A 24,839-nucleotide genomic window follows, 5' to 3' on the forward strand; every position below is an offset into this window, starting at 1 on the left:
CACTCTATATATGTATAAATATGTAAAAGTTAATTGAAGTAAAAACATTTTTTTGAGCTTTGGAGTTGCTGGAGGCTTTAAAAGAGTCCAAAACGGCAAAAATGGGCTTGTATGCGAAATTTGGCAAACAAGTTTTTTTATTTATTAATTGTTAGTTTTTAAATTACAAACTACTATATTTACAATGCTACCGAGACAAAAAAAAAATTTGTTAGAGAAAAGGTCTGCATCTATAAAAAATAAAATGTCAATAAAAATGTTTTGGATGGTAGTTCTCTTTTTGGTTCCCCTCTGTAACCTTTATTGCTGTTACTAAGTTTAGCTGCTCAGCACCGTGTTCTTCTCACTAACTGATGGCCTTGTTCTAAGTATAGGGTCAGTGTCTGAGCCAAAAGCAGATATGTATTTTTTTTCTTTCGCAAGTGCTCTTATGGTCTATTAAGTAGGAAAATAAGACTGTTTCCCCCATTGCTTTTGGGCACACGGGAGGAGTTCTGTTTCCATGGAGATGCGTCATCACGCTCAAACGACCTTCACTTTGATAGAACGCTGTGAGTTCTATCTCGCGCTCAACATACTAGTTTATAGATGTTGATGTAATACTATCTCTCTTAGTGCTCATTAAAATGGAATTTGTATTTAAAGTATATTCAAAGTCTTTATTAGCAATGTTCTCGTTTTAATGTGCAGGGAAACGCGCGAGTTATGGCATCGTTTAGAGAAAAACGTATTAAAGGTGCTTCTCAAACTACAAACATGCGGCAGGAGATTTCAGTTAAAAAAGGATTTCACGTCCCACCTTTGACTGGCATAATGAAAGAGAGCAAAAAGAAAAGGAAAGACACAACAAAAGAGAAAAAGAAATCGAGGAATTGTATTAACCAAACTAAGGATTCAGGTGAGTTGGGTTTTTAAAACTTGTGCACGCTTTACCTGGTCATTGATGCAATAAATAAAGTAGCCTAAGTAGCTAATGGAAAACAAGAAGCCTTAAAGTCCCCATGATCTCTAAATTCAAATTATTTGTCTTTTAGTATGAATATGTTAGCCTTTAAGTTTATCTATAAGCTAGTGTGCTCCAAAACATTGACAAAATTTACGCATTTACAATATAAGCATCCAAAACTTACAGTCCTCTGCTTCTGTGGATTTATTGGCGGGTTTCAAAACAACTGAAAAGGTGCACACCACCACCTACTTTGCTGGAGTGTGATGAAGATGGAATACATGGAAGGCCCTGTCCCAAATGACACACTTCATATGCACTTACGGTCTTGTGAACTTGCAATTAGGGATGCACAATATAGGCTATCTGCCACCTTATCGGTATCGGCCGATATATGATCATTTTTTATTTTATTCGGCCCGATAAGAAAATTTGGCCGATATATTAAAGCCAATAAAATTTTTATTTTTCCTTCAGCTGAGACGTTTCAGATCCGCACTTTTCGCCATGGTGATTTTAAATTGCTTGAAATATGATTGGAATCACTTCGTAAAAGGAAAATACAGTTCATGGCAATTTGTGCACCGCAAGTCTGTTATAGGCTACATCAAATTATAATGAGAACATTATAATTGTGTGCTTGGGACATGGCTTTTAATGGTGAGACTTTTGTTTTTGTAATCAGGCTCTTAAAAATTATATAAAAATTTGGTATTAGATTTATCGGCCAATATATTGGTTATCAGCTTTTAAATATATAGAATTATCGGTTATCGGTATCGGCCAAAATGTTCATATCATTGGATCCCTACTTGCAATGCCCCCTTTGTGGTCGATATGAGCCATTAATGCACACTTTTGCCATGCACGCACTGAAGTGAGCTCTGCAGCAGACCTCTTTCCGACACTCAAAGTGGCGTTACGTCACGAAAGTGTGGACTCGTAAGAAGACCGGGAGTGTTTTTTCAGACCACTAGTTCCCTATTTCCCAGGATCTTCATTAAACAGATAGACAGACTCGGCATTAGAAACAGCACTGACGAGTAGAAGAGATCATCGGTGCCATGCACCAACATAAATTACACACTTTTCAAACTACACATCCTCAACATGATTAACGTGAAACGCTGCACGTTTCAAGGCACTTCAATGGGCCTTTAAAAGCAAAGTTCTTCAAAAAAACAAAAATTCTGTCATCATTTACTCACCCTTATGCCCTTCCAAACCTGTCTGACTTTCTTTCTTATTTTGAGAAATGTTTTTCTTACTATACAATAGAAGTCAATTATATCCAAAACCGACTGGTTACCAACATTCTTCAAAATATGTTTTGTACCCTCCGAAGACTTTTTCAAATATCTTCAAATTTGGCACTTTATAGAGTCTCTTATAAAGCGAAACATATTTCGATTTAAATGATCAGAATTGGAAGAAACCATAATCTCAGTTAATTCATTCAAAGGGCTTATTTCCATATTTTATACCTTACTAGCTTACTCTGATTCCTCAGTTTACGATTCTTTGAAACCACTCTGGGAACAAGACCTAGGAGTTCTAACTCTGAAGATTGGACCAGGATCTGTGATGGTATTTTTCCAAAATGCACCTCGATTTCTGTACATGAACACAATTTTAAATTCTTTCACAGAATTTATTTTACACCTGTTCGTCTGCATAAAATGTTCCCAAGTTCTTCCGAGTTGATCTGTTTCAAATGCAGGACTTGTAAGGGCACATTTGTTCATGTATTTTGGTCCTGTGTTTGTTCATATCCAACCATTTTGGAAAGGGCTTCACTCTGCAATTCAGAAGATAGTAGGAAAACGTTTTATTTTATCTCCCTATTTTGCTGAATGACATTCCTAAAGACCTGCTTGACTCAGACTTCGAACCTCTGTTTACAACCCTCATATTCTTGGCTAAGAAACGTATACTATTAAGATGGTCCACATCTCAGGTCCCTACAATTTCTATGTGGATTTCTCAGCTGTCAGCCTTTCTTCCTTTGGAGAAATTAACTTATGACCTCAACCACAAACAGGACAAATTCAGGAGTCTTTGGGATCCTCTCTAATCCTTTCTACACAAATTTTGGATTTTTTATTTTAAAAAGGTTTTGGCTTCTCTTATTTTGACTTATGTTTTTTGTAAACAGACACATTTGTGCATTGCACATTTTATTTAGCTTGCAGCGCTTGGGGTTTGTTTGTTGGCCTGTTTGCTTGTCTGTCTTTGTTTTTGATGTTTGTATTATTTGAAAATCCTTAATAAAAAAAAAAATTCCTTTGTGCTCTGCAGAAGACAGAAAGTCATACAGGTTTGGAATGACATGAAGGTGAGTAATTGATGACAGAATTTTCATGTTTTAGGTCAACTATCACTTTAAATAATAAGGTTTATGCTTAAAACATGTGAAAAGATCTGCTGATAGTACAACGCAAAATTCATGGACATTTAAGATACATTAAGTCTAAATATCATTTGAAGTTACATACATAAACATATCTTGCTTTAAAGGACAATTCCAGCCAAAAATGAACCTAGGGCTAAATAACACATGGGTACCGAGTCGACCGTTCTCTGGGATGCGTTTTCATGATAATCGAATGTACCCAGTTTTAAAGTTATTTTTAGTTTAACCACAGATTAGCTTATAACGCTAGTGTATGGGGCAGCGAATAAGTAAAAATAAAAATCGCTATAGTTAATACCACTAACAAGGCTCAAAATAGCCCCACATTAACATAGTAGCATAATTAGGGTCTCTACCTGCAAACCGAAGCATTGAAAACTTTGTAAGTGTATAGACAGTTTAATAAAAAGATACTTTATAAAGACAGTACACTTCGCGTATACAACCAGGAGCCATCTTTGGAAAACAGTCTCGACCAGTCGAACCACAAACGTCGTGTTACGTGAGCTGAACTGTGAATATCATCTCGGTTACTTACATAACCTCGGTTCACTGAGAAGAGGGAACGAGTATTGCGTAAGGCTAGCTTACGCTATGTGAAAACTCCTTTTCTCGAGAATATTGAAGCAATTTTTTTTTAAACGCAGTGCAGCTGCACAGCAGATACAGATGAGCGTCTAGCACGGTCATTGGCTTTGCTGCGGCAACTGCACAAACATATTGCTATGCGGCTCAGATGCAGAACCAATCAGGCTGCTTTGCGCCTTGGCGTGTCGGAGCCCACCAGAATGGGTGTGGCCTAAGTCCTTATAGTGGCCCATTCAGCCAAAGGAATTCAGGTTAAGTCGGCTGAAGCAATCCCCTGATCAAAGCACAAAAGCACGGCGGGTTACGCAATACTCGTTCCCTCTTCTCTCAGGGAACCGAGGTCACGTAAGTAACCGAGACGTTCCCTTTCGAGAGGTCTCTCGTATTGCGTAAGGCTAGCTAACGCTATGGGAACCCCTTTCAAAATGCTGTGCGTGCTTAACTTCGCTCCATACAGTAGCCCGAAGCCAGATGCCTGAGGCTAATAGATGAGTAAAGTTTATGAATCCCAATAGAAACCTAATAGGGCCAAATCCTTATAATGTATGTATATAAGCTCCTGTAAGAAGGCGAGTACACTCGATACTTCGCACGAATAGGGGTCTAGGCTCCATGCAGCGCACCAGCCAGAAAATACCACCCATTTCTGAGCGTAGAGGCGCCTAGTTGACGGCGCTCTTGCCTCAGTTAGGGTTAATGTTAGGTTAGGGTTAGCCCTAACCCAACGGGTATCCGTTGAGGGGCCATACATGAAGGGCCCCCAAGTCGGGACGGGGATGGCAGATTAATCGGTTAGCCTGCGTGAGGAGCTCTCTCCTCGGCCAATCGTGGGCAAGCTCTTTGAGAAAAATATTCGGCAATGAGCGTTGTCTTCTGAGGCAAAGAGGTCGACCTCTTCCTCTCCGAAGATGCTCCATATTAGCTGAACCGTCTGAGGATGGAGAAACCATTCCCCTGGGGGAACATTGTCTCTGGTTAACATATCCGCACCCTGGTTCAGAAAGCCTGGCACATGCGCCGCGCTTAGGGAGCGCAGGTTGTGCTGAGCCCATAAGATGAGGTTTTTGGCCATTGTGTGCAGGTTGTTTGACCTGAGACCGCCCTGGCGATTTATATAGGACACCACTGCCATGTTGACCAGGACGTGCTGGCCTTTTAAGTATGGCAGAAAAGCTTTCGGCGATAGATCGACTGCTCTCATCTCCAGACAGTTTATCTGTAGGCGCTTCTCCAGGCTTGACCATAGGCCAGAGACGGGCCTGCCCTTGTAAAGGGCCCTCCAACCTAGATTTGAGGCATCTGTCGAGATCACCTTTCTCTTTGTAACCACACCCATACTCACTCCTGACTGATACCAGTCGGCTGCTTTCCAGGGAGCCAGGGCTCTGATTCAGCCGTGGTTCGCTCTGATTTGTAAGTGGCCAGATCGCCATGCGTGAGTTGGTACACAGAGTTTTAGCCAGCGCTGGAGAGGACGCATGTGCAGTAGTCCGAGCTGGAGTACTGATGATGCTGAGGCCATAAGACCCAACATCCTTTCTGAAATCTCTTGAGAGGCGCGCATGCGCCTGCTCTGAAAGATGCTACTAAGCACCACTATAGGCGCTATTGGCACTATAGGCACTAGGCGCGCTCTGATGTGAGGCGCGCTTTCATTTGTTTAGAGTCTATCACTGTACTAAGGAAAGAGATACTTTGGCTGGGAGACAGTGTGCTCTTGGAAACGTTGATCCTGAGTCCCAGGCTTTCTATATGGCTGAGGAGCCAGGATCTGTGAGTTATCAACTGTTCCTCTGATTGGGCTATAATCAGCCAATCGTCGAGGTAATTCAACACTCGCACTCCCCGCTATCTCAGGGGGGTATGTGCTGTGTCAATGCACTTCGTAAAAGTACGAGGTGCCAATGATTGGCCGAACTGTAGTACTGTGTACTGGTAAGCCTGCCCCTCGAAGGCAAATCTGAGAAAGGCCAGTGATGGGGCGATATCTGGATGTGAAAATAAGCATCCATCAGATCCACTGAGATAAACCAATCCCCTGGGCGAATTTGTGCAAGGATTTGTTTGGTTGTCAGCATTCTGAGCGGTCGCGTTATAAGCGCTTTGTTCAGGTGTCTGGGATCTAGGATGGGTCTGAGACCGCCATCCTTCTTTGGAACAAAGAAGTAACGACTGTAAAAGCCCGACTCGCTTTGTGATAGGGGGATTGTTTCCACAGCTCCCTTCTCTAACAGTTTCGAGACTTCGGTGCAAAGAACGTGAGCCAAGCCTCTTCTCACCGTCGTCTCGACCACGGCTGAAAAGCGCGGGGGTCTGCGAGCAAACTGTAGCGAGTAGCCTCGTTTTATTATGTTCAACACCCATTGAAAAGTCGTTTAATGGATCAACGGTCCAAACAGCCGTTTAATGTTCGCGCTGCTATGTGAGCAGCGCTCATGTTCGGGGGCACGCGCATTACAGCGGGCGCGCCCATTATCACTGAATGAACAGCTTTCTCATGTGGGGATGCAAACTTCACAGTTGGCACACACCTCACGTTTATTACATCTCCCGCACGAGCTGGGGGGAGAATTGATATTACGTTGGTCATGTTTATGTGTAGGGGTGCACACTTCGTAGTGGGCACGCGCATTACGTTCATTACACTCTCTGCTGGAGAGCCTGATACTGTGTGAACAGTGCTTGTGTGTAGGAGTGCGTACTTCATAGTGGGCACATGATCTACATTTAATCCGCTCTCCCCGCGTGTGTGTAGGGGTGCATGCTTCTTAGCGGGTATGCGCACTACATTCATTATGCTCCCTGCATGAGCTGGTGGAAAACTTGATACTGTGTGAACAGTGTTTGCGTGTAGGAGTGAGCACTTCGAAGTGGGCACATGATCTACATTTAATGCATCTCCAGCGTGAATTGGGGGAGAATTTAGGACTGTGGGGACAGTGCTTGTGTGTAGGGGTGCGTACTTTACAGTGGACACGTGACCTACATATGACACAGAAAGAAAAGAGGTCTTTTTGTGCTTTTTTTATTTGTGTCGCCGTAAAAACGGCGTTTGTTTGCAGAAGAGCGTGTTTCAATACAGGCCCTTTTTCTGAGACATTTACATTTCCAGCCGTCTGAAAGGAGGGAGCTGGGGAATGTACGACACTTTTTGGAGATCAGTCCTTCCTCGGTGGGACTCAAGATCTCTCTCTTCCTTCCTGTAACTAGGTTTTTTTAACCAACACAATCCTGGGAATTGAGTCTCTCAGGGAAACGGCGCCCTGCAGAGCACGAGCGATTACAGACTTCAGCCGCTGGGTGGGGCTGAGAGACCGTAGGCGCTGGTTTCGCGTGCTGAGGCATTGGCGCCTTTTTAGGGTGGCTTGATGCATAGCCTGCAACGCTTTTGGGGCCTCCGTGTAGCGTTCGGCGAACCCCTTGACTGCTGGACCGAACAGACCGGTGGTGGAGATAGGGGAGTCCAGAAAAGCCGACCTGTCTGCATCCTTCATATCGGTCAGGTTCAGCCATAGGTGCCTGTCAAGCACCGTCAAGCTGACCATGCTCCGTCTGATTGCCTGGGCTGTAGACTACGTAGCACACAGAGCCAGGTCTGTGATGCTACACAGGTCCTGAAACGCCTCTGGGTCAGGTCCAGACTCGTCCATTGAGCGGAGAAGTTTGGCCTGAAACATTTTCAAAACAGCCATAGTGTGAAGTAGGGCTTTGACTCCGAACTTCGTTATTCGAATAGAATTTGAATATTTAAAAAAATAATGATATTCGAACGAATATTAGGCAGCCTTTAATATTTGAACCTGTTATGGGCATTATTTTGTGTAAATGTGTTTGCTTGTAAACGTTGTTTTCAATTCAGATTCCGAGGCTTTTTCATCCCTGGTGAAGTTGTGAATCAGGAGCTCATTAGCAAGGCAATTATTGGTCATGTGGGCTCCTGTAGGTGACGTTAGTGTCCTGGTTAGCGCAGCACCTATTATTTTTTTATATCAAAACAATGGCCGCGCCAACGCCTACAGCTACAACTCCTGACGAGGAGTTCGAAATCTACACTCCTGACAATTTTAAAAGCAACGTGTGGTGCTACTTACATTTTACCAGGTGTTCGTTCACTGTTAACATCCTTCTGTGAACGGTAACTAAAGCCCCGGCTTCTTTAATCATTTTGACATCGATGAGCTAACGTTAGACCGCTGAACTTTTAGTCATCATGAAAACAAACAGAGCGGTGCGTAATGGAGTGCATCAGAGCAGCATCAAAAATATCAAATACATTGCCGAGAATCTCTTATTTGCATCTTAAGTTTAATGCCAATAATAATGACAGGTTTGCGAAAAGTGTAGACCTCGGTGACGGTAAGCTCGCGCAAAACACCTCTTCAGTATAGGAACGCATCTGATTGGCCGATGCGATCAACAGACATGTCTGTGATTGGCTACAATGCTCAACGTTGCAAAAGCACGTTGCAAGTACCTTGAGAGGTAAAAATATAAATAAAACTGTAATAGCCCATGCACTTTTCATCATTAGGTAAGTTAATCGCGGCAGCTGTAATCTTATTCACATTTGTTTTTCTGATTAATTGTTTTGCTCGATGAGAAAGACAAGGTAACAAAATATTTGGGGCTTTACTTAAAACATTCGGGGCTTAAGCCCCCTTAGCTCTAGCGCCGCGGCATTTAATGGTCAAAATATTAATTTTCGAATATATCCAAATATTAATATTAATAAACAAACGAACTTCGAATATGATTTTTGGGCAAAAGTCAAAGCCCTAGTGTGAAGCGCCGAAGCAGCTTGGCCAGCAACACCGTATGCGCGGGCAGCGAAAGCTGAAGTGGCGCGGCGAGGTTTGGATGGGGGCTACGCTTTGGCCTTCCATCCTCTAGCGGTTGGCGGGCAGAGGTGCGCGGCCGCCGCTTCCTCGAGGAGAGGAATCGACTCGTACCCCTTTTCCTGAGCGCCATATACACCCGAGAGCATCGAGGAAAAGCTGAGTGTGTTGCCTTTCACGATTTCGTCAGCTCATTGTGCACCTCCGGGAAGAAGGGGGCGGGTCTCTGCGGAGGGGCCTGTCGGCGCCCCTGCAGGAAGCACTCATCAAGCCTGCTGCACGTAGGCTCCTCGGGCGAAGACCACTCGAGCCCGAGGTCGTCAATGGCCCTGGTGAGCATCCAGAGAAGTTCTGTGAAGATGCTCGTCCTCGCGCTGGCTTGTGTAGATGGTGCAGGGCCGGAAACGGAGCCCCCCACTCGTCACAGTCGGATGCAGCGATGAACTGCAAAGCAGGTGGCTTGTCCTGTTGAAGGCTTTTAGACAGCGGCGAATGCTTCTTTCCAGAGATCAGTGAAGAGTAGAGTTCGCTGAAGGAGACAAAATCTGAATTCCTTTGGCTAATTGGGCCACTATAAGGGCTTAGGCCACGCCCATTCTGACGGGCTCTGACGTGCCAAGGCTCGAAGCAGCCTGATTGGTTCGTGTCTGAGCCGCCTCGCCATAGGTTCGTGCAGTTGCCGCAGCACAGCCAATGAACGTGCTAGCCGCTCATCTGTGTCTGCTGTGCAGCAGCACTGCGTTTAAAAAATTTTGCTTCAATATTCTCGAGAGAAAGAGTTTTCCCATAGCGTAAGCTAGCCTTACGCAATACGAGAGACCTCTCAAAAGGGAACGACCAGCACGTAGCACGGCACTCATGGTTCGACTGGTCGAGACTGCTTTCCAAAGATGGCTCCTGCTTGTATACGCAAAGTGTACTTTTCCACTGCAGTTAGTACCGCTTCAAAGTGGGTGGGATTATAAATGATCGTTATAGTTTATCCGCTCCTCGGCAACCAACGAGAGGAACGTCTGCACTTCGTCCACTGACCATGATTCAACCATTTCTTTTTTGGAAGTTTTTTTTTCTTCAAGCAAGTCAAGCAAGTAGTCTTAAAACAGGTGCTACAGCGGTGGCTGTTACTGGCTATTTAAATCTAGAGGGTTTGATGTCTCGCAAGTACAATGACGCTGGTAGTGACGAGCTGTCTGTCTGACCAATCAGTGATCTGCAGTGTTTTCACCGCACAATTTTAGTATCGGTGCGGTACGCGTGGAACCTCAACAGAGGTGGTACCATTTAAAGCGAGCCGTACCGTACCGTACCATGCAGTGGAAAAGCGCCAAAGCGTGCCGTACCGAACCATGTCGTACCGTACCATGCAGTGGAAAAGCGCCATTAGTGTGTGGCTACTTTGAGCCTTGTTAGTGGTATTAACTAGCGATTTTTATTTTACTTATTCGATGCCCCATACACTAGCGTTATAATCTAATCTGTGGTTAAACTAAAAATAACGTTAAAACTGGGTACATTCGATTATCATGAAAACGTATCCCAGAGAACGGTCGACTTGGTACCCATGTGTTATTTAACCCTAGGTTCATTTTTGGCCGGAATTGTCCTTTAAGGATGTTTAGATATTTTATTGGTACTCAATGCATAGGAATAGTAATTTTTTAGTGCTACCAACAAAATAATATATTTTTATCCATCAACCCATATGTCTCCTTCCAGAGAAACTCCAGACAGAGCAGTGGACCAACGGAGAGTTAAGTGATCCTCAGGGCAAAGGTCATGCCAAAGCCAAAGAACGAAAGAGCAACAAATCCAAAAACTCCAAGGTTGTATCAGAAGTTGCTTCGGTTCCAACTGAGGAGGACAAATCTGATTTGACCCACCTTGGACAGGACAGCTTGAGGTGGGAAGGAGCTCTGGACGACCCCATTGCAGAGGCCCAGCGGTTGGAGGTCTACAGAGCCAATCGCCGTAAACGTTACATGGCATCAAGAACATTCACACCGGTTTGTGCACAGACTCAAACAACTCAAAACTAAATACACAAAACAAGCCTGGAGTTTTAACATGAAGAACTTTGTTCTTATTATCAGTCTACTATCATGTGCAGAGTCTGTTAGATATGAACAGGTTTTGGGGGTGTTTTTTTTTTTGGTGTTATTAATAACATAACTGTAGTTAGAAAGTTCTTTAGGCCTGAAATTGCAATCATTTCTACAGATATTCTCACATGGAGGCCTACTGTTATATAGTGCATTATATTGTGCCTATACATCGATTTTTGGTTTTGTTACTACTTTTCAAAGTATAAGCTCTTCAGTTCACAGTCAGCCATCTACTGAATCATTTTACAATATATTGAAATAGAAAAGAGTTATTTTAAGCTTTGGTGAGCATAAGAGACTTCTTTAAAAAACATTAAAGCATCTTATCTTGAATACGTATATTCTCACACTCTTGTATCAAACAAATCACTATAATTAATGAAAGTAACAAAGTCTAAACCAGAAAAACATAAACATTTATTGCTTTTTAAGGGTTACAGATGTTTATGAGCATAACAAACATGTGCTGTATTTAAAAAAAAAAACAAGACCATGAATGAGTAACAGTGACTAAAACTGCCCAACCAGTGCAAATGATACACTTTTTTTGCAGCTCATTGTAATGTTTGTTCTGATATAAATAACCTTGTGTGTGACTGTCTTCTGACTATTATCATGGCGACTCATGTGTACATTCAAACAATTCATTCCTTACTGTGCTGTATCTTAAACGGTGATGATAACATTATAAACTAAAACTCTAAAATATGGTTGCAATCCTGTGTTCACATCTTGTAGTGGGAAAGGACCTCTTAACCCCCTTAGATCTCTTAGTTTAGGGGTCACACTTGGCTCCTTCTCGGTCAAAAGTGAATGAAGCCTTGAAAATGAATGTAATATATTTTTGTTCAATATGATACTATGCAATATTTATACAATTTTGATGAGCTATTTTTCCCATTAGAATTAATATATATATATATATATATATATATATATATATATATATATATATATTAATATATAATACCTATATTAATATATATATATATAACACATCTATTAATATATGTGTTAAAAATAAAATCTTAAAAACCACCTGTTTAGCTCCCTATAAATATATAGAGAGGTTTTTTTTTTTAGATAATTCCTTAATTTTATTAGGTTTTGCATTTAGATATATATTTAGACATTCTAAAAGACTACATTTTGTCAAGGTTTAGATCATTTTTGTCAAATAAGTGTCAGGTTTTGCGTTAATGATTACAATCAATCATTAAAATTTTTGTTAGAAAGAGAAATTATGGAAAGCATTTTTGTTATTCAGTATTTAATACTTAAAAAAACTACTTCATTGCTGTGCTTTTTTCTGCATAGTGGCTGATTGTAGTTTGGTAAACCAAAAGATTGTCGTATTGTCGAAGAGTATTTTCGTATTTCCAACATCGGTAATTTTTGACTGACGAAGGAGCCAAGTGTGACGAATCATGTCCGTGATTTTTATGTGTATTTACATAGCTTATGTGGCAAAAGTCACCACGTGTCATCCCATTCCGATGAAGCAACAAAAAAAAAACTGTAAAATTCAAAACGTTAAATTTTTCTGCCTTTTCTGACCGAAGAGGCCTAGAGGGTTAAAGGGCTCCTTTATTGACATGATTTAAAAAATGCATTAGAACTGCAACAAGCTTCCTGATAGAAAAACTGGACCCAACATGGAAGTCATAACAATAAAAGTGATATTGTGCTTATCAGCAATATCAGTCTGTACAGAATGACAAAATGTCCAGTATCTTCTCACCTTTCCTTTGTGCATTTTGTGGATAACTGCTCTGTCTCAATAATAGCATTAAATGTATGTGTGTATAAAAACTATAGGCAGTTCACCTAACTAATTGTTAATGGAAAATGTTAATGTTAGATTTTTACCATCTAGTGTACTTGATAAAGGGATCTTTACAATTCTCTGCGATAGCTTCTTAAGTTCTAAGTCTTATTTCATGGCCTTTCACCTCCAGATTTGGACTGTCGTATATGACCCGTAATCTCTGCACAAATTCTTGCTGATAAGAACAGAAGTGAATTATGAGGATTTGGAAGCAAAAAACTGGGTTGTGTGGCAGAAGAGAGAGAATAAGAGGCGATATAAGAGAGCAGCTCAGCATTTCTTTTGTAATATGCCCTTATGTGACATGTTTGCCCAGTTCTATTATATGTACTCCTCCTTTTGTGACCACCATCACATTCAGCATCCATCGCTCTGTGTTCATCTAATCCTCCTAAGCGCCATGATTGGATGTGCACTCGGTGATTGTCTATTTTTCCACTACCCATTTCACAGCTTGATGACCAACAACGCCACCTAGATCCATCAAGCACACAGTATGCCAGAGTGACTGCACTTAAGAATTGATTAATTAATCTACTTTTCCATTTAAACACTGAGTAAATACTATACAAACCAGATTCCAAAAGCTCATTCCTAAATTTTATCTTAGTAAATAATAATGATTCGAATAAATAAAAGATTGAAGTTTTGTGTTCATATTCAGTATTGAAAAAATGTGCATCTGAACCTGAGCTAACCGGCAAACTCTGTCTTTGGAACTGCAGCAAGAACAGAATAAAAGCTTCTCTTCTTCTCTTAGTTGCACTTGGGTTGTGGGTCTCCTCTCTGAATATCCATGTTCAAATGGCAAACTCTCTGTGAACTGTGTAGAAAGCTTTTTAAGAGACATACTGTAATGTACTGGCCTTAATAAATGTTACAAAAACGTCTTCTGAGTAAAGGCATTGGATGGGATGGACTGTGGACAGAATTGCTGAATTCTGATCATTCGGAGTTCAAACTGTTGTCAGAGGTCACATGGGTGGCAGCTTCAGCCAGCTAAGGTCATCTGACCTATCATAAAAAAGAAAACCTCAGGTAAAAATATTAACAATAAATCACAGCTCTGACAGTATGTGGTCGCATTTAGCCTCTTTAAAAGTGAACCAAGCTTTTTTTCTACATAAATGTTTTTTATATCTGAAGAAATAAATCGGTCACTAAATGTTTAAAAAAATGTTCACTCACATTAGAAGAAGAATCCATATCAATTGCATAGAAAAAAGTAACTCTTTTAATCTCCATATGGGTGGTACCCCCTTCATGGTGGCAGCCATTTTGAGATCACATGACCAGCTTTTTCCTTCTCACTGTCTGTGTCCAAAATCGTATAGTCTCTGAGAAGGTACTTCTTTTGAATAAGTAATTACTTTGCCGACTGTTTTCGTATGAATGTGTACCCAGCTAACAAAAATATGTTCTAAAAACATTTAGCTAAGTTTCCCAACGTCACAGGTTCAAGTTCAAAACGTCCAGTTTAAAAAAAAAATAATATTAATTTCTTGGTTAAAAAAACTTATAAAATATATTATAAAATATTCAATTTTATCATTTTGCAAATATTATGGGAATGTTACTTTTGAATGTTCTCTAAACAAGTTCTATCCTTTCTTCTGAAACAAGTAGTAACATTTGAAAAATACTAGACGAACATCCAAATAAAATGTTTCAGAAAATAAAGTGTATAAATTATGTTTTTGTGCTAACATTTTGAGAACATTATTATAACTTTGAATGAAGGTTCTATTAACATTACTGGAATAATATTAATTCAGAACTTTGAGAGAACCTTGTCTGAACGTTAGCCAAAGTTCTGAGAATGTTGCATGACATTCGTCATGTTGTCATTGTCATGTGACCAACCAGAGTCAGCTGCATCAATTCACTGCCATTCAAAAATCCTCTCCTCTGGCCTCATGGGATAGTAAAGAGTCCATTAGATGCGGAAGTAGTAGGTCATCCGGGTACTTTTCGCCTACTGTTCAGACTACTACTACTACTACTACTACTACTACTTTTTCGCAACCTAAATAGTAAGAAAGAATGCAATTTCAGATGCAGCCATTGTTCAGGTGGTCATAATGTTTTGCCTCATCTGTGTATAGTATAGTGGGTAAACTAAACTATAATGAAATATTAACATTATTTGTTGCATGCAACAACAAAAGTGGAAACCAGCAGGGGTTAACTAGGTTAATGCTAACCAGCAAAGACTGTATAAGTTGTTTAGAATGATGAATAAAATGAATGATGAATAAATGATTTAGTGCACTTTTAACTCACTCTGCCTCCGCCTTTGTAATCACTCTTCCTTCTGCCAACCTTTCTGCCACCACAGAGACAGCTGGTTCAACATTCAATCCTGCTGCAGCCACCACCTCACCATGCCTGTATTTAAAAGTACAAAGCCAATATTTCACGCTTGAAAGAGAAAACGGGTATAAAGACTTCTTACAAGCTTCTTACTTGAGGTAAAGTGCCAAAAACTTCATGTTCTCAAATTTCCCTTTCAGCACCAACTCAGTGTATCCCTCCCCATACCCTGTGCATAATGAAGAATAAGGACATAATTACAAACAAATACTTATATTTTACAATCCTTAAAGCACGTCGGGCATGTAAGTAAAAGGCCGTACCAGTGTAACGAATGGTTCTCCCGAGCAGGACGGTCCAATAGAATGGCACTGAGTTTAGCGCCACTTCCCTACGCAACATGCTGAAGGCTGCGATCCTTCCTAATAAGGAAAATGTTATAATAGCATCAAAGCAACGTTTCTTTTCATGCTTGTAATTAAAGACTACCTGTAGTGATGCAACAAAATGATTTTTTACTGAAACCAAAATCAAAGTTTTCATTCAGCTGAAAACCAAAACTGGTAATAAAGTTTTGGAACTTCAATTTGAGTAATTGTCGGTATAGTGTTTAGGGTGTCGTGTTCACGGGTCGTAGTAAAGTTATTTTCCTGTTATAGCTTATCCATTTACGCTGACACAGTAAAACGCATATTTAAACAGTTTAGTTTAATGAATTTCCATCAGTGAACCAAAATATTCTGCAGAAGCACAAATTGCCAGTGCTTTGTGGAGCATAAACCAAAAATTCACATTTTGGCCGGTGCATCACTATTAAAGTCTTTTAGTTCACGTCTGTTAGCTTTACGGTGTCTTTATGCTAATGTACTACAAAAAGTTGACAAAATGACCAGATGTACACATCTAAAAATGTTTGATTACCATGTGCCTGCGCAATCTGCCAGTGGCCGATGCTCACTTTCTGGCCTTTTGCCATTTTGAGAGGAAAGCAGGTCAAATCTCCTGCGCAGTAGACGTCTGTTACGTTGGTCCTCATGTACTACACAGACCGGGACACGATTGAAGAGTTTGAAAGAGTTGAAAGTGTAAGATGATTGTTTAAACTCAAGGAAATTAGTCATAAACACTCACCTCATCCACAATGACAAAGTTCTTCGAGTCCATATTTATCGGACTCCCTTTCAAAAACTCTGAATTGGGATTGACACCTTGTATTGAGATAATAGGGAGACGAGAGCACAAAAATTGTTGTTCCGGTTATTTAAATTGAAGTGGCACTTTGTTCTTAGTTCGACTGTACATACCAATTCCAACAATTAACACATCAGCTTCAATTTTAATACCGCTCTTCAGTTTCACCGCCTTAACCTGCGGAAAAACATGATAAACTGGATGAAAAATTCAGTAACACTTTATTTTATAGTGTCCCTGTTACATGTACTTACTATAGTAATAACAGTAAATAATGCATAATTACAAGTAAGCAACTAACCTTAAACTAAACGCTAACCCTAACTGTATAGTAAGTTAAGTACATGTTGTTAATGTAATATTACTCAGTACTTATTTATACAAGTTTGGTGACACTACAGACACTCCGTTTAGGGGCAGCATTACACTGTAACAAGGACACCTTAAAATAAAGTATAACAAAAGTGGCCATTGACCAGTTAATTGACTTTCAACGAAATGGACTTATGTTTTTTTTTTTTTTTTATTAAACAAAAATTGAGACAAATGACGCGTAGAACAAGTTGACCTTACCCTCCTATTTTCACCCTGAACCTCTGCGACAGCGTCATTCATGTAGAACGTCACCCCTCTCTCTTCCAGCATCTCAAAGAACAAGCAAAACAGAATAAGAGGATCATCATAAAGCAGATAAAGCACATATTGAGTTAATGAGATGGTTGTATTGGCCCTTATCACATACCATCATGGTGACCTTCCCTATTTCGGGGCCCAGAGTCTTCTGATAAGGGAGTTCACTGCTTCCAATGATTGTGACACTACTGGCCATATCTATCATATAGGCCGCCACTTCCATGCCTTCAATGCCGCACACAACAGATTCGTTATTTTAGAGAAATAACAAGCATGTTGAAAAAATGTGTTCACATAATGCTTTGTCATCACCCTTATGTTGTTCCAAACCTACATGACTTTCATTCATCTGTGGAACACAAAAGGAGATGTTCTGAAAAATGGTCATGCTTCTCTTTTCTATCCATAGAAAGACGACAGTGACCAGGGGTTGTCCATTTTTAAAAAAGCACCATAAAAGTGTAACATATATGTTCTGTGTTCCCCCCTTCAATGTGCTTTTGGTTCTGTCCTGTGACCTAGTTTTCCTCAGTCTGTTAAATTAGTCATTTAACTCACCTGTGTCTTGTTAATTAACTTATTAGTTTCATTTGTTTGTTAATGCTTATAAGCCTTCAGTTCTCCATTAGTGTTTGTTGGTTCTCTTTATTGATAGAGTCAGTTTATATGTGTATTTCTCCTGAGTTAAGCCTGAGTTTACTATTAAGTTTCCTGAGTATTTGTTATTAAAGCTTGTGTCCTTGAAGTATTCCATATTAATAGCCATATGATAGCTTTGTGTAGAATAGACTTTCACAAATAATTTCACAAATTTCTATCATGTTTTGTTTCAGTGCCCATGTTTAAATGTTATATAAACTACTTGACACGGTTGAGAAGGGGCAAGAATCCAAATGCTTCACAGTTTACTTACAAACACAAACAAAAATAGTTCAAACTGAATTTCCAGAACAGGAACAACATTCAAAGACTGGGACCACCACAGCTTCACATCAACATGCAATGAAAACAACTGACAAAAGACAACTGAACACAAGGGTATATATACACAGACGCAAACAAGATTAACAAGATAACAAGACACACCTGGGGAAGACTAATCAACAGGAAAAACTACAAAACTACAAACATGGCCACAGGAACAGGATATAGGAGTGAACACAGAAATAAAGGGAACATAGAATACACTTCAACTTAAAAGTCCTACAAAACACAAGACCCAGAACTGGAATCATGACACTACTGTTCAAAACAGCTTGACACTGGCAAGATGTTTACTTTTTTATTTTAATCATGCTCACTAGGGCTACCTATCTATCTTTGACAATTCTTCTTTGTGATACATCCATAAGTCAACTGATAAAACTAGTAGCCTTACAGATGTGCTGGGGAGAGTGTGGTGAGTGTGTGTACCAATGAAGGAAGTGCCTACGACGACTGTCCTGCAGCCCATACAGGTGTAATGGATGCACCTGGCATCCTCCGGTGTTTCCAGCATCAGCACGTTTTCCAGATCTGCACCTAGGCAGTCTAGGGTTTTTGCTCTGAAAAACAAAGATCAAGCAGTGTCTAAGTTCTGCGTTGATGAAAGTTGAGTACATAATGAAAATAATACTGTATCTAGAGATGTAAAAAGTACACTTAAATAATACTTTATATCAATAATTATCACCAGATACTTACCTGCATCCTGTTGCAATAAGGATTTGGTCATAGCACTGGATTAAGCCATCATCAAATGTCACTGTTTTCTTGTTTGTATCTATCGATAAAGCCTGCACAGAGAACAACTCTGAGAGATCATATGTCTCTTTTGGTATAAATGAGAAAGAACACAAGATTCACTCTCACCTCTTTTTTCAGCCAGACCTCAATATCATGCTTGTGGAAAAAATCCATTCTTCTCATTAAGAGACTTTCGCTCTCAGCATTCATTACCTAAATCGAGATTAAACTTTAAAAATAAAACAATGTAATAAATAAATAAATAAAAATTATATATATATATATATATATATATATATATATATATATATATATATATTTAGATGTGTGTGTGTGTGTGTGTGTGTGTATGTATATTGGCACCCCTGGTAAATATGATCAAAAATGGCTGTAAAAAATAAATCTGCATTGTTTATCCTTTAGATCATTCAAATAATTCACAAAAATCAAACATTTCATTAAAGTAAAAGAATTGAAAGTGGAGGGGAAATCACATTATGAAATAAAAAAATTTCTCCAAAACACGCTGGCCATAATTATTTGCTCCCTGTTATTAAATACTTTTTGCAACCTCTATTTGCCAATATAACAGCTCTGAGTTTTCTTCTATATTGCCTGATGAGTTTGGAGAACACCTGACAAGAGATCAGAGACCATTCCTTCATACAGATTCTCTCCAGATCCTGCAGATCACAGATCCATGTTAGTGCTTCTCCTCTTCAGTTCACGCCACTCATCAGGTCAGGGAACTGGGACGGTCATGGCAGAAGCTTCATTTTGTGCTCTGTAACACATTTTTGTGTTGATTTTGATGTTTGTTTTGGACCGTTGTCCTGATGGAAGATCCAACCACGGCCCATTATAAGAGGTCAGGTTTTGATATTTTATTATCTGTTGGTATTTGCTAGAATCCATAATACCATGTATCTGAACAATATGTCCAGGACCTCCAGCAGAAAAATAGGCCCACAACATATAAGATCCAGCGGTATATTTAACCGTAGACATGGGGTACTTTTTATCCCTGTTTGCACCAAACACATCTGGTGGGTTTGCTGCCAAAAAGCTCTTTTTTAGTTTCATGTGACCATAGAATCCGGTCCCTTTTAAAGTTCCAGTCGTGTCTGACAACTGAATATGCTGGAGTTTGTTTTTGGAGGAGCGAGGAGGATTTTTCTTGAAACCCTCCCAAACAACACGTGGTGATGTAGTGATACATGGTGATACAGGTTTGATATATTTTTTTAGGCTTTCTAACCCCCAAGACTCATGTAATCTCTGAATTTGACCATCTGTGATCCTTGAAGAGTCTCTGGGCCCCTCAAACTTTCCTCCCCACCGTGCATTAAGACAATAGACACACGTCCTCTTTCTGGCAGATTCGTAACATCTTTAGTTGATCGGAACTTCTTAATTATTGCCCCGATGGTCAAAATTGGGATATTAAATTCTTTAGCTATTTTCTTGAAGCCACTTTCTATTTTGTGAAGCTCAACAATCTTTTGATGCACATCAGAACTATATTCTTTGGATTTTCTCATTGTGATGGACGATTAAGGGAATTTGGACATTGTGTTTCCTCATATTAAAACTCCTGTGAAACAATAGACAATTTCATGTTCCTAGTCACCCTGGTGTGCTAAAGGTAAATATTAATGGGAATATACTTCAGGGATATTGTACTCGTAAAAAATGACGGGTGCCAATAATTGTGGCCAACGTGTTTTGGGTGAAAAACATTTATTTCATAATGTGATTTACTCCCCACTTTCAATTCTTTTACTTCAATGAAAGGTTAGATTTTTGTGAATTTTTTAAATGAAAGATCAAAAGGATTTACAATGAAGATTTATTTTTTTACAGCCATTTTTGATCATATTTAACAGGGGTGCCATTCATTCTGAGCACAACTGTATATATATATATATATATATATATATATATATATATATATATATATATATATGTGCTGTGATGGCAAAGCTCAATTTTCTGCATCAGTCTTCAGTGTCACATGATCCTTCGGAAATCATTATAATATGCTGATTTGCTGCTCAAGAAAAAATTATTTTATTATTATCAATGTTGAAAACAGTTGTGCTGCTTAATAAACTCTATCTGCGGAAAAAGATTTCCAAAACAATCAGCATATTCTTATTTAATTAAACATTTGCGCCAGTAAACACGTCATCAGAGACGAGAAAAGATGCCGTTGCAAGAGGGAGGGACGTTATTTTGATTAAAGATTACAAGGGTACATTCATTTTATTTATTTTTTAAAGATAAAATGATGTGCACGGATAAATCATTAATAATAAATACTGCAATATTCCATAAAAATTTTCGATTTTGATTTCATTTTGATTTTGTGTTTTTGAGTGTTGTTGTGCCCTGCGTTACGATAATTTTAACACATTTCCTTTCAGCAAAAACTCTTTTAGCATCAGTTTTCAAAGATCTTGTGCCTTACCTTGCTGAGTCTGGTTTTGTCATAAGGAAGGAGTTCGTCTTTAGATACCATGATAATCCTGCCGCCATAGTTTTCTTGCCGTAGTGTCTCAGCACACATCAAAGAGGCTGCGCCTGTGCTCAACAACACACACCAGCATTCACCAACATTAAAACTGTCACAGCAAATAAAGGAAATCTGTCTCAGACATTTTTCTCTCACCTCCTCCTAGGAGCATCACAGTATGTAACACCTCTTGATCTCTGACCCCCATCCATTTTATACGTTTAGGCTGACCCTGAATCTGCACAGAGGGATTTTTTTGTACATTTTACTGTCAGAACTGTCCTGATTTTGGTTTCATTCATTTTATATAGAAGATAAAATGTCTATATGAAGGTACTTTACCCTTTTCTTTACAGACACGTAAACTTTGTTGTTTTCGACTTTCACCTGTCAAGAAAAAATCTGATTAAATCATTTAAAAATGTTAGCCTGTACAGTAACGCTCAAAAGTTTAGAATAATTTGACATCCAAATTTAAAAGTTTGGATTTTTAAAATGTTTTTAAAAGTTTGTTTGATAAAAAAAAAATTACATTTTAAAAAAATATATATTTTTACATTGTGAAATATTTTTTTTACAGTTTAAATTAACTTTTTTCTATGTTGCTATATTTAAAATGTAAATTTCCTGTGATCAAAGCTGAATTTTCAGCATCATTACTCAGTCTTCAGTGTCAGATGATCATTCAGAAATCATTATAATATGCTGATTCACTGCTCAGTTATCATTTATTATTGGTGCTCCATTATTATAATAATGTTAGTTATTATCCCCGTAGGATTAGATAAAAGTTTTTTGAAACCTTATAAATGTCTTTACTGTCACTTTTCATCAAATTAATGCATTCTTGCCAAATAAAAGTTGATAATAATAAGAAATTATCTAGAGCAGCAAATCAGCATATTATAATGATTTCTGAAGGATCATGTGACAAGACTGGAGTAATGATGCTGAAAATTCAGCTTTACCATCACAGGAATAAATTACATTTTTAAAATATATTGAAATAGAAAAGTTATTTTAAACTGTAATAATATTTCACAGTATTACTGATTTAAATCCAGCCTTGGTGAGCATTAGGGACTTTCAAAAACATTACAAAAATCTTAATTATTCAAAACTTTTGGCAATTAGTGAATGAAAAAAACTAAATTAACACGCTAAATAAAATATTTTTAATGTATAATGAATAATATAATATTTATATACAATATATAAAACATCACATTTACATATTATTTAAATTATTAATTTAAAGACATCTTTATGTTTAGCAGCACAAAACTGTATTTTAGTTATGCGTGTATGAATCTATGTCCCAGTGCCTTGTGGCAGGGCAGACAGTCAGTCCCAGGATACTCCTCCAAGTCACCGGTCTTCACATTGAAACAGGAACCATGCCAAGGACAGCGGACCCTGTGACCTGACAGCACCCCTGCAGAGGAACACGAAACACCCACTATAGTAACACCCACTTCTCCCATGTTATTTATATACAGACAGAAGTCAGTTGCACCAAACTCGATTTACATTGACAAAACTGATTCGTAATGCACTACCTTCGCTCAGTGGAGCACCGTAGTGTGTGCATTGGTTACTGAAGGCACTGTACATCCCGTCACAGCGTACCAGCAAAACATTGTGCACACCAACCTCAACCTCCATCATTCTAGATCACAAGAACAACACAGTCCGAAATCTTGTCCTTTAACAGCTTTATATGTACAAAACATACGACACAAAATACATTTACAGCCATCAAAGCAAACCCGATGCAATCCAAGTATGCAAATACATTAAAGGAAACATTTTCTCATTTTGACTTTTGAATGTTCTTTCATAAATAAATATGTATATTATAAATATAATGCACATGAACATGGCAGGCATTTCTATGGAACCTACTCTCCATCTCTGAGATCTGACTCGTCACATACGACATCTGTCACCTCTTCCTCTGGATCCAAACCAGCCACTAAACCTATATCCGTAATGACCAGGGTAAAATAATAAATGATAATCATCAACATTACATGCCACGGAGAAAAGCATAATATCACAATGATTTCAACTACACCATATTATGAATTGGATTATGAAACGTTAGCTAAATCAACAGCATCAGTGTGAACATTAAGAATTTATTTCATTTATTTCAGATTAAACAAATAAAGTAACCTGAAACCCTGGTCCAAACTCATGCCAAAAAATAAATAAAAAATAGATCAAATAAAATAAAATAGAATAAAATAGAACACACCAAAATAAATAAAATATGATTGGATGCTTACCTGATTTTTTCTCAGACATCACAGATCGATCCGTAAGAGAAGACTTTCTCCAGTAATTTATTTTTAAACTATCCTTTCTGTCGACAGCTGTCATACAATCAAACTCTTGGGACGTCTGTCATGACCGTAATGATCGGTTCACAAACCCCTAATCCAGGAGACCAGACCTGTCCTTTAGACATCTCATCATTCGGATTCTCAAACTCACTCATGAAGTTGGTTACTCCAAAAAAAAAAAGAGGTCAAATTTAGAGTTTTGTGGGCGTAAAAAGGAAATTGAGTTTTCAAAAGCGTAAAGTTTTTCCAAAGGATTGCATAGAGGGTATTTAGTAGCAGAAAAGCAATGCCATTTGTTGTGGCATAACAACAGAAGAGAGAACGGCTGAGCAAGCAGCACGCCACAATAGACATGTGCATAGGGCAAAGTGCGTGACTCTGCACCTCTCTAACACTGTGCTCATATGCTCCTTTCAAGATACAATTGATATTAGTAAGAAGCTTTTGACAAAGATGACAAAGAAGCTTTTAATATAATAAATACTAAGATACACTACTCTATTCACTTTCAAGTGATCCAGTCATTCAAACATCAGGTAAATCAACATCATGGATCAAAGCTTCAATCACTGTTGAATTTGGCAAATCAAACCAACATTTACACTCAAAAGGTGAAAAGCTGTCACCGGGGCAGTACACTGATGTACAAAATCTAAAAGGTATTAATATGTAAACTTAAATTACCTTTACGGTACTATAGTGTACCATTTAGAGGCAAATACGGTGTACAAAGATGTATTTCAGCTTTTGTACCTTAGGGTACTGCAACTGCTCCAGTGACAGCTTTTACCTTTTTTTCTGAGATATTGTAACACTGTTTCAGTATCTTACTTTTTGTACAGATCTTGTCACATTTGTTTTGGCAAAAAATTGATTTATGAGCATTATTTTCTTTTTAGCATTAACTATTTAGCATTTGATGTGGAAACAACAGCTGACATTATTTCAGCTGTATTTTCTGATAGTGTACTGTTTAATTTAAGAATAAAGAAACTCTTTATTCTTCCCCCGAATGCTTATCAGATAAGAGAGAAAAGACAATTATAGTCTTTTATAGATAATTATAGCTAAACATATAGTTATCACGCAGGGGTTGAATAACAAACGTAAAATAAAAGAGCTGGATCTATTTGCAAGCAGTTTTTTAATCAAAAACTTGGTACAAACGTCTCAGATACTAAGGAAACAAAACCAAGATAAACCAGATTCATGGTGCTAAATAAACTCTACACTATAAAATTTTTATTTATGATCAATAAGTTGACAACATATGTTTTTACAATGCTTTAACTCATCAAAATAAGTTTGTAATTTTTAACTTTTTTGATATGAGTTATAAAAAATTTAACTATTTTTTAAGTCAGTTTAATGTAATTTAAGTTGAAATTACTTATATAGCCAA

At 38.6% G+C, this 24,839-nt stretch overlaps 2 protein-coding genes across 3 annotated transcripts; one reads left to right on the forward strand and one right to left on the reverse strand.

Moving 5' to 3' along the window:
* Window positions 1-487: 487 nt before the first annotated feature.
* LOC143702076 (uncharacterized) lies at window positions 488-11,762 on the forward strand. The gene is made up of 3 exons (XM_077195694.1): window positions 488-551; window positions 691-898; window positions 10,499-11,762. The coding sequence occupies exons 2-3, from the start codon at window positions 706-708 to the stop codon at window positions 10,816-10,818; spliced, it is 513 nt and encodes a 170-aa protein (XP_077051809.1). The 5' UTR covers window positions 488-551; window positions 691-705; the 3' UTR covers window positions 10,819-11,762.
* A 1,526-nt stretch (window positions 11,763-13,288) lies between these two features.
* Window positions 13,289-23,935, reverse strand: aifm5 (apoptosis inducing factor mitochondria associated 5). Of its 2 annotated transcripts, XR_013190288.1 has the most exons (20): window positions 23,381-23,935; window positions 22,995-23,070; window positions 22,649-22,758; window positions 22,415-22,524; window positions 21,432-21,476; window positions 21,246-21,327; window positions 21,045-21,157; window positions 18,701-18,787; window positions 18,533-18,624; window positions 18,263-18,393; window positions 16,959-17,074; window positions 16,790-16,861; window positions 16,330-16,393; window positions 16,157-16,233; window positions 15,947-16,064; window positions 15,349-15,447; window positions 15,179-15,254; window positions 14,996-15,100; window positions 13,901-14,026; window positions 13,289-13,726 (listed from the first exon to the last, which is right to left on the reverse strand). XR_013190288.1 is itself a non-coding variant. In XM_077195692.1 (19 exons), the coding sequence occupies exons 1-19, from the start codon at window positions 23,472-23,474 to the stop codon at window positions 13,687-13,689; spliced, it is 1,707 nt and encodes a 568-aa protein (XP_077051807.1). In that variant the 5' UTR covers window positions 23,475-23,935; the 3' UTR covers window positions 13,289-13,686. The 2 variants fall into 2 exon arrangements, 1 of the variants encoding a protein (XP_077051807.1); XM_077195692.1 differs by lacking the exon at window positions 13,901-14,026.
* Between the last annotated feature and the right edge of the window lie 904 nt (window positions 23,936-24,839).

This window comes from Siphateles boraxobius, unplaced genomic scaffold (assembly GCF_051911475.1).
Source record: "Siphateles boraxobius isolate OS27281-9 unplaced genomic scaffold, OSU_SipBor_1 11, whole genome shotgun sequence".
Classification (NCBI taxonomy): domain Eukaryota; kingdom Metazoa; phylum Chordata; class Actinopteri; order Cypriniformes; family Leuciscidae; genus Siphateles; species Siphateles boraxobius.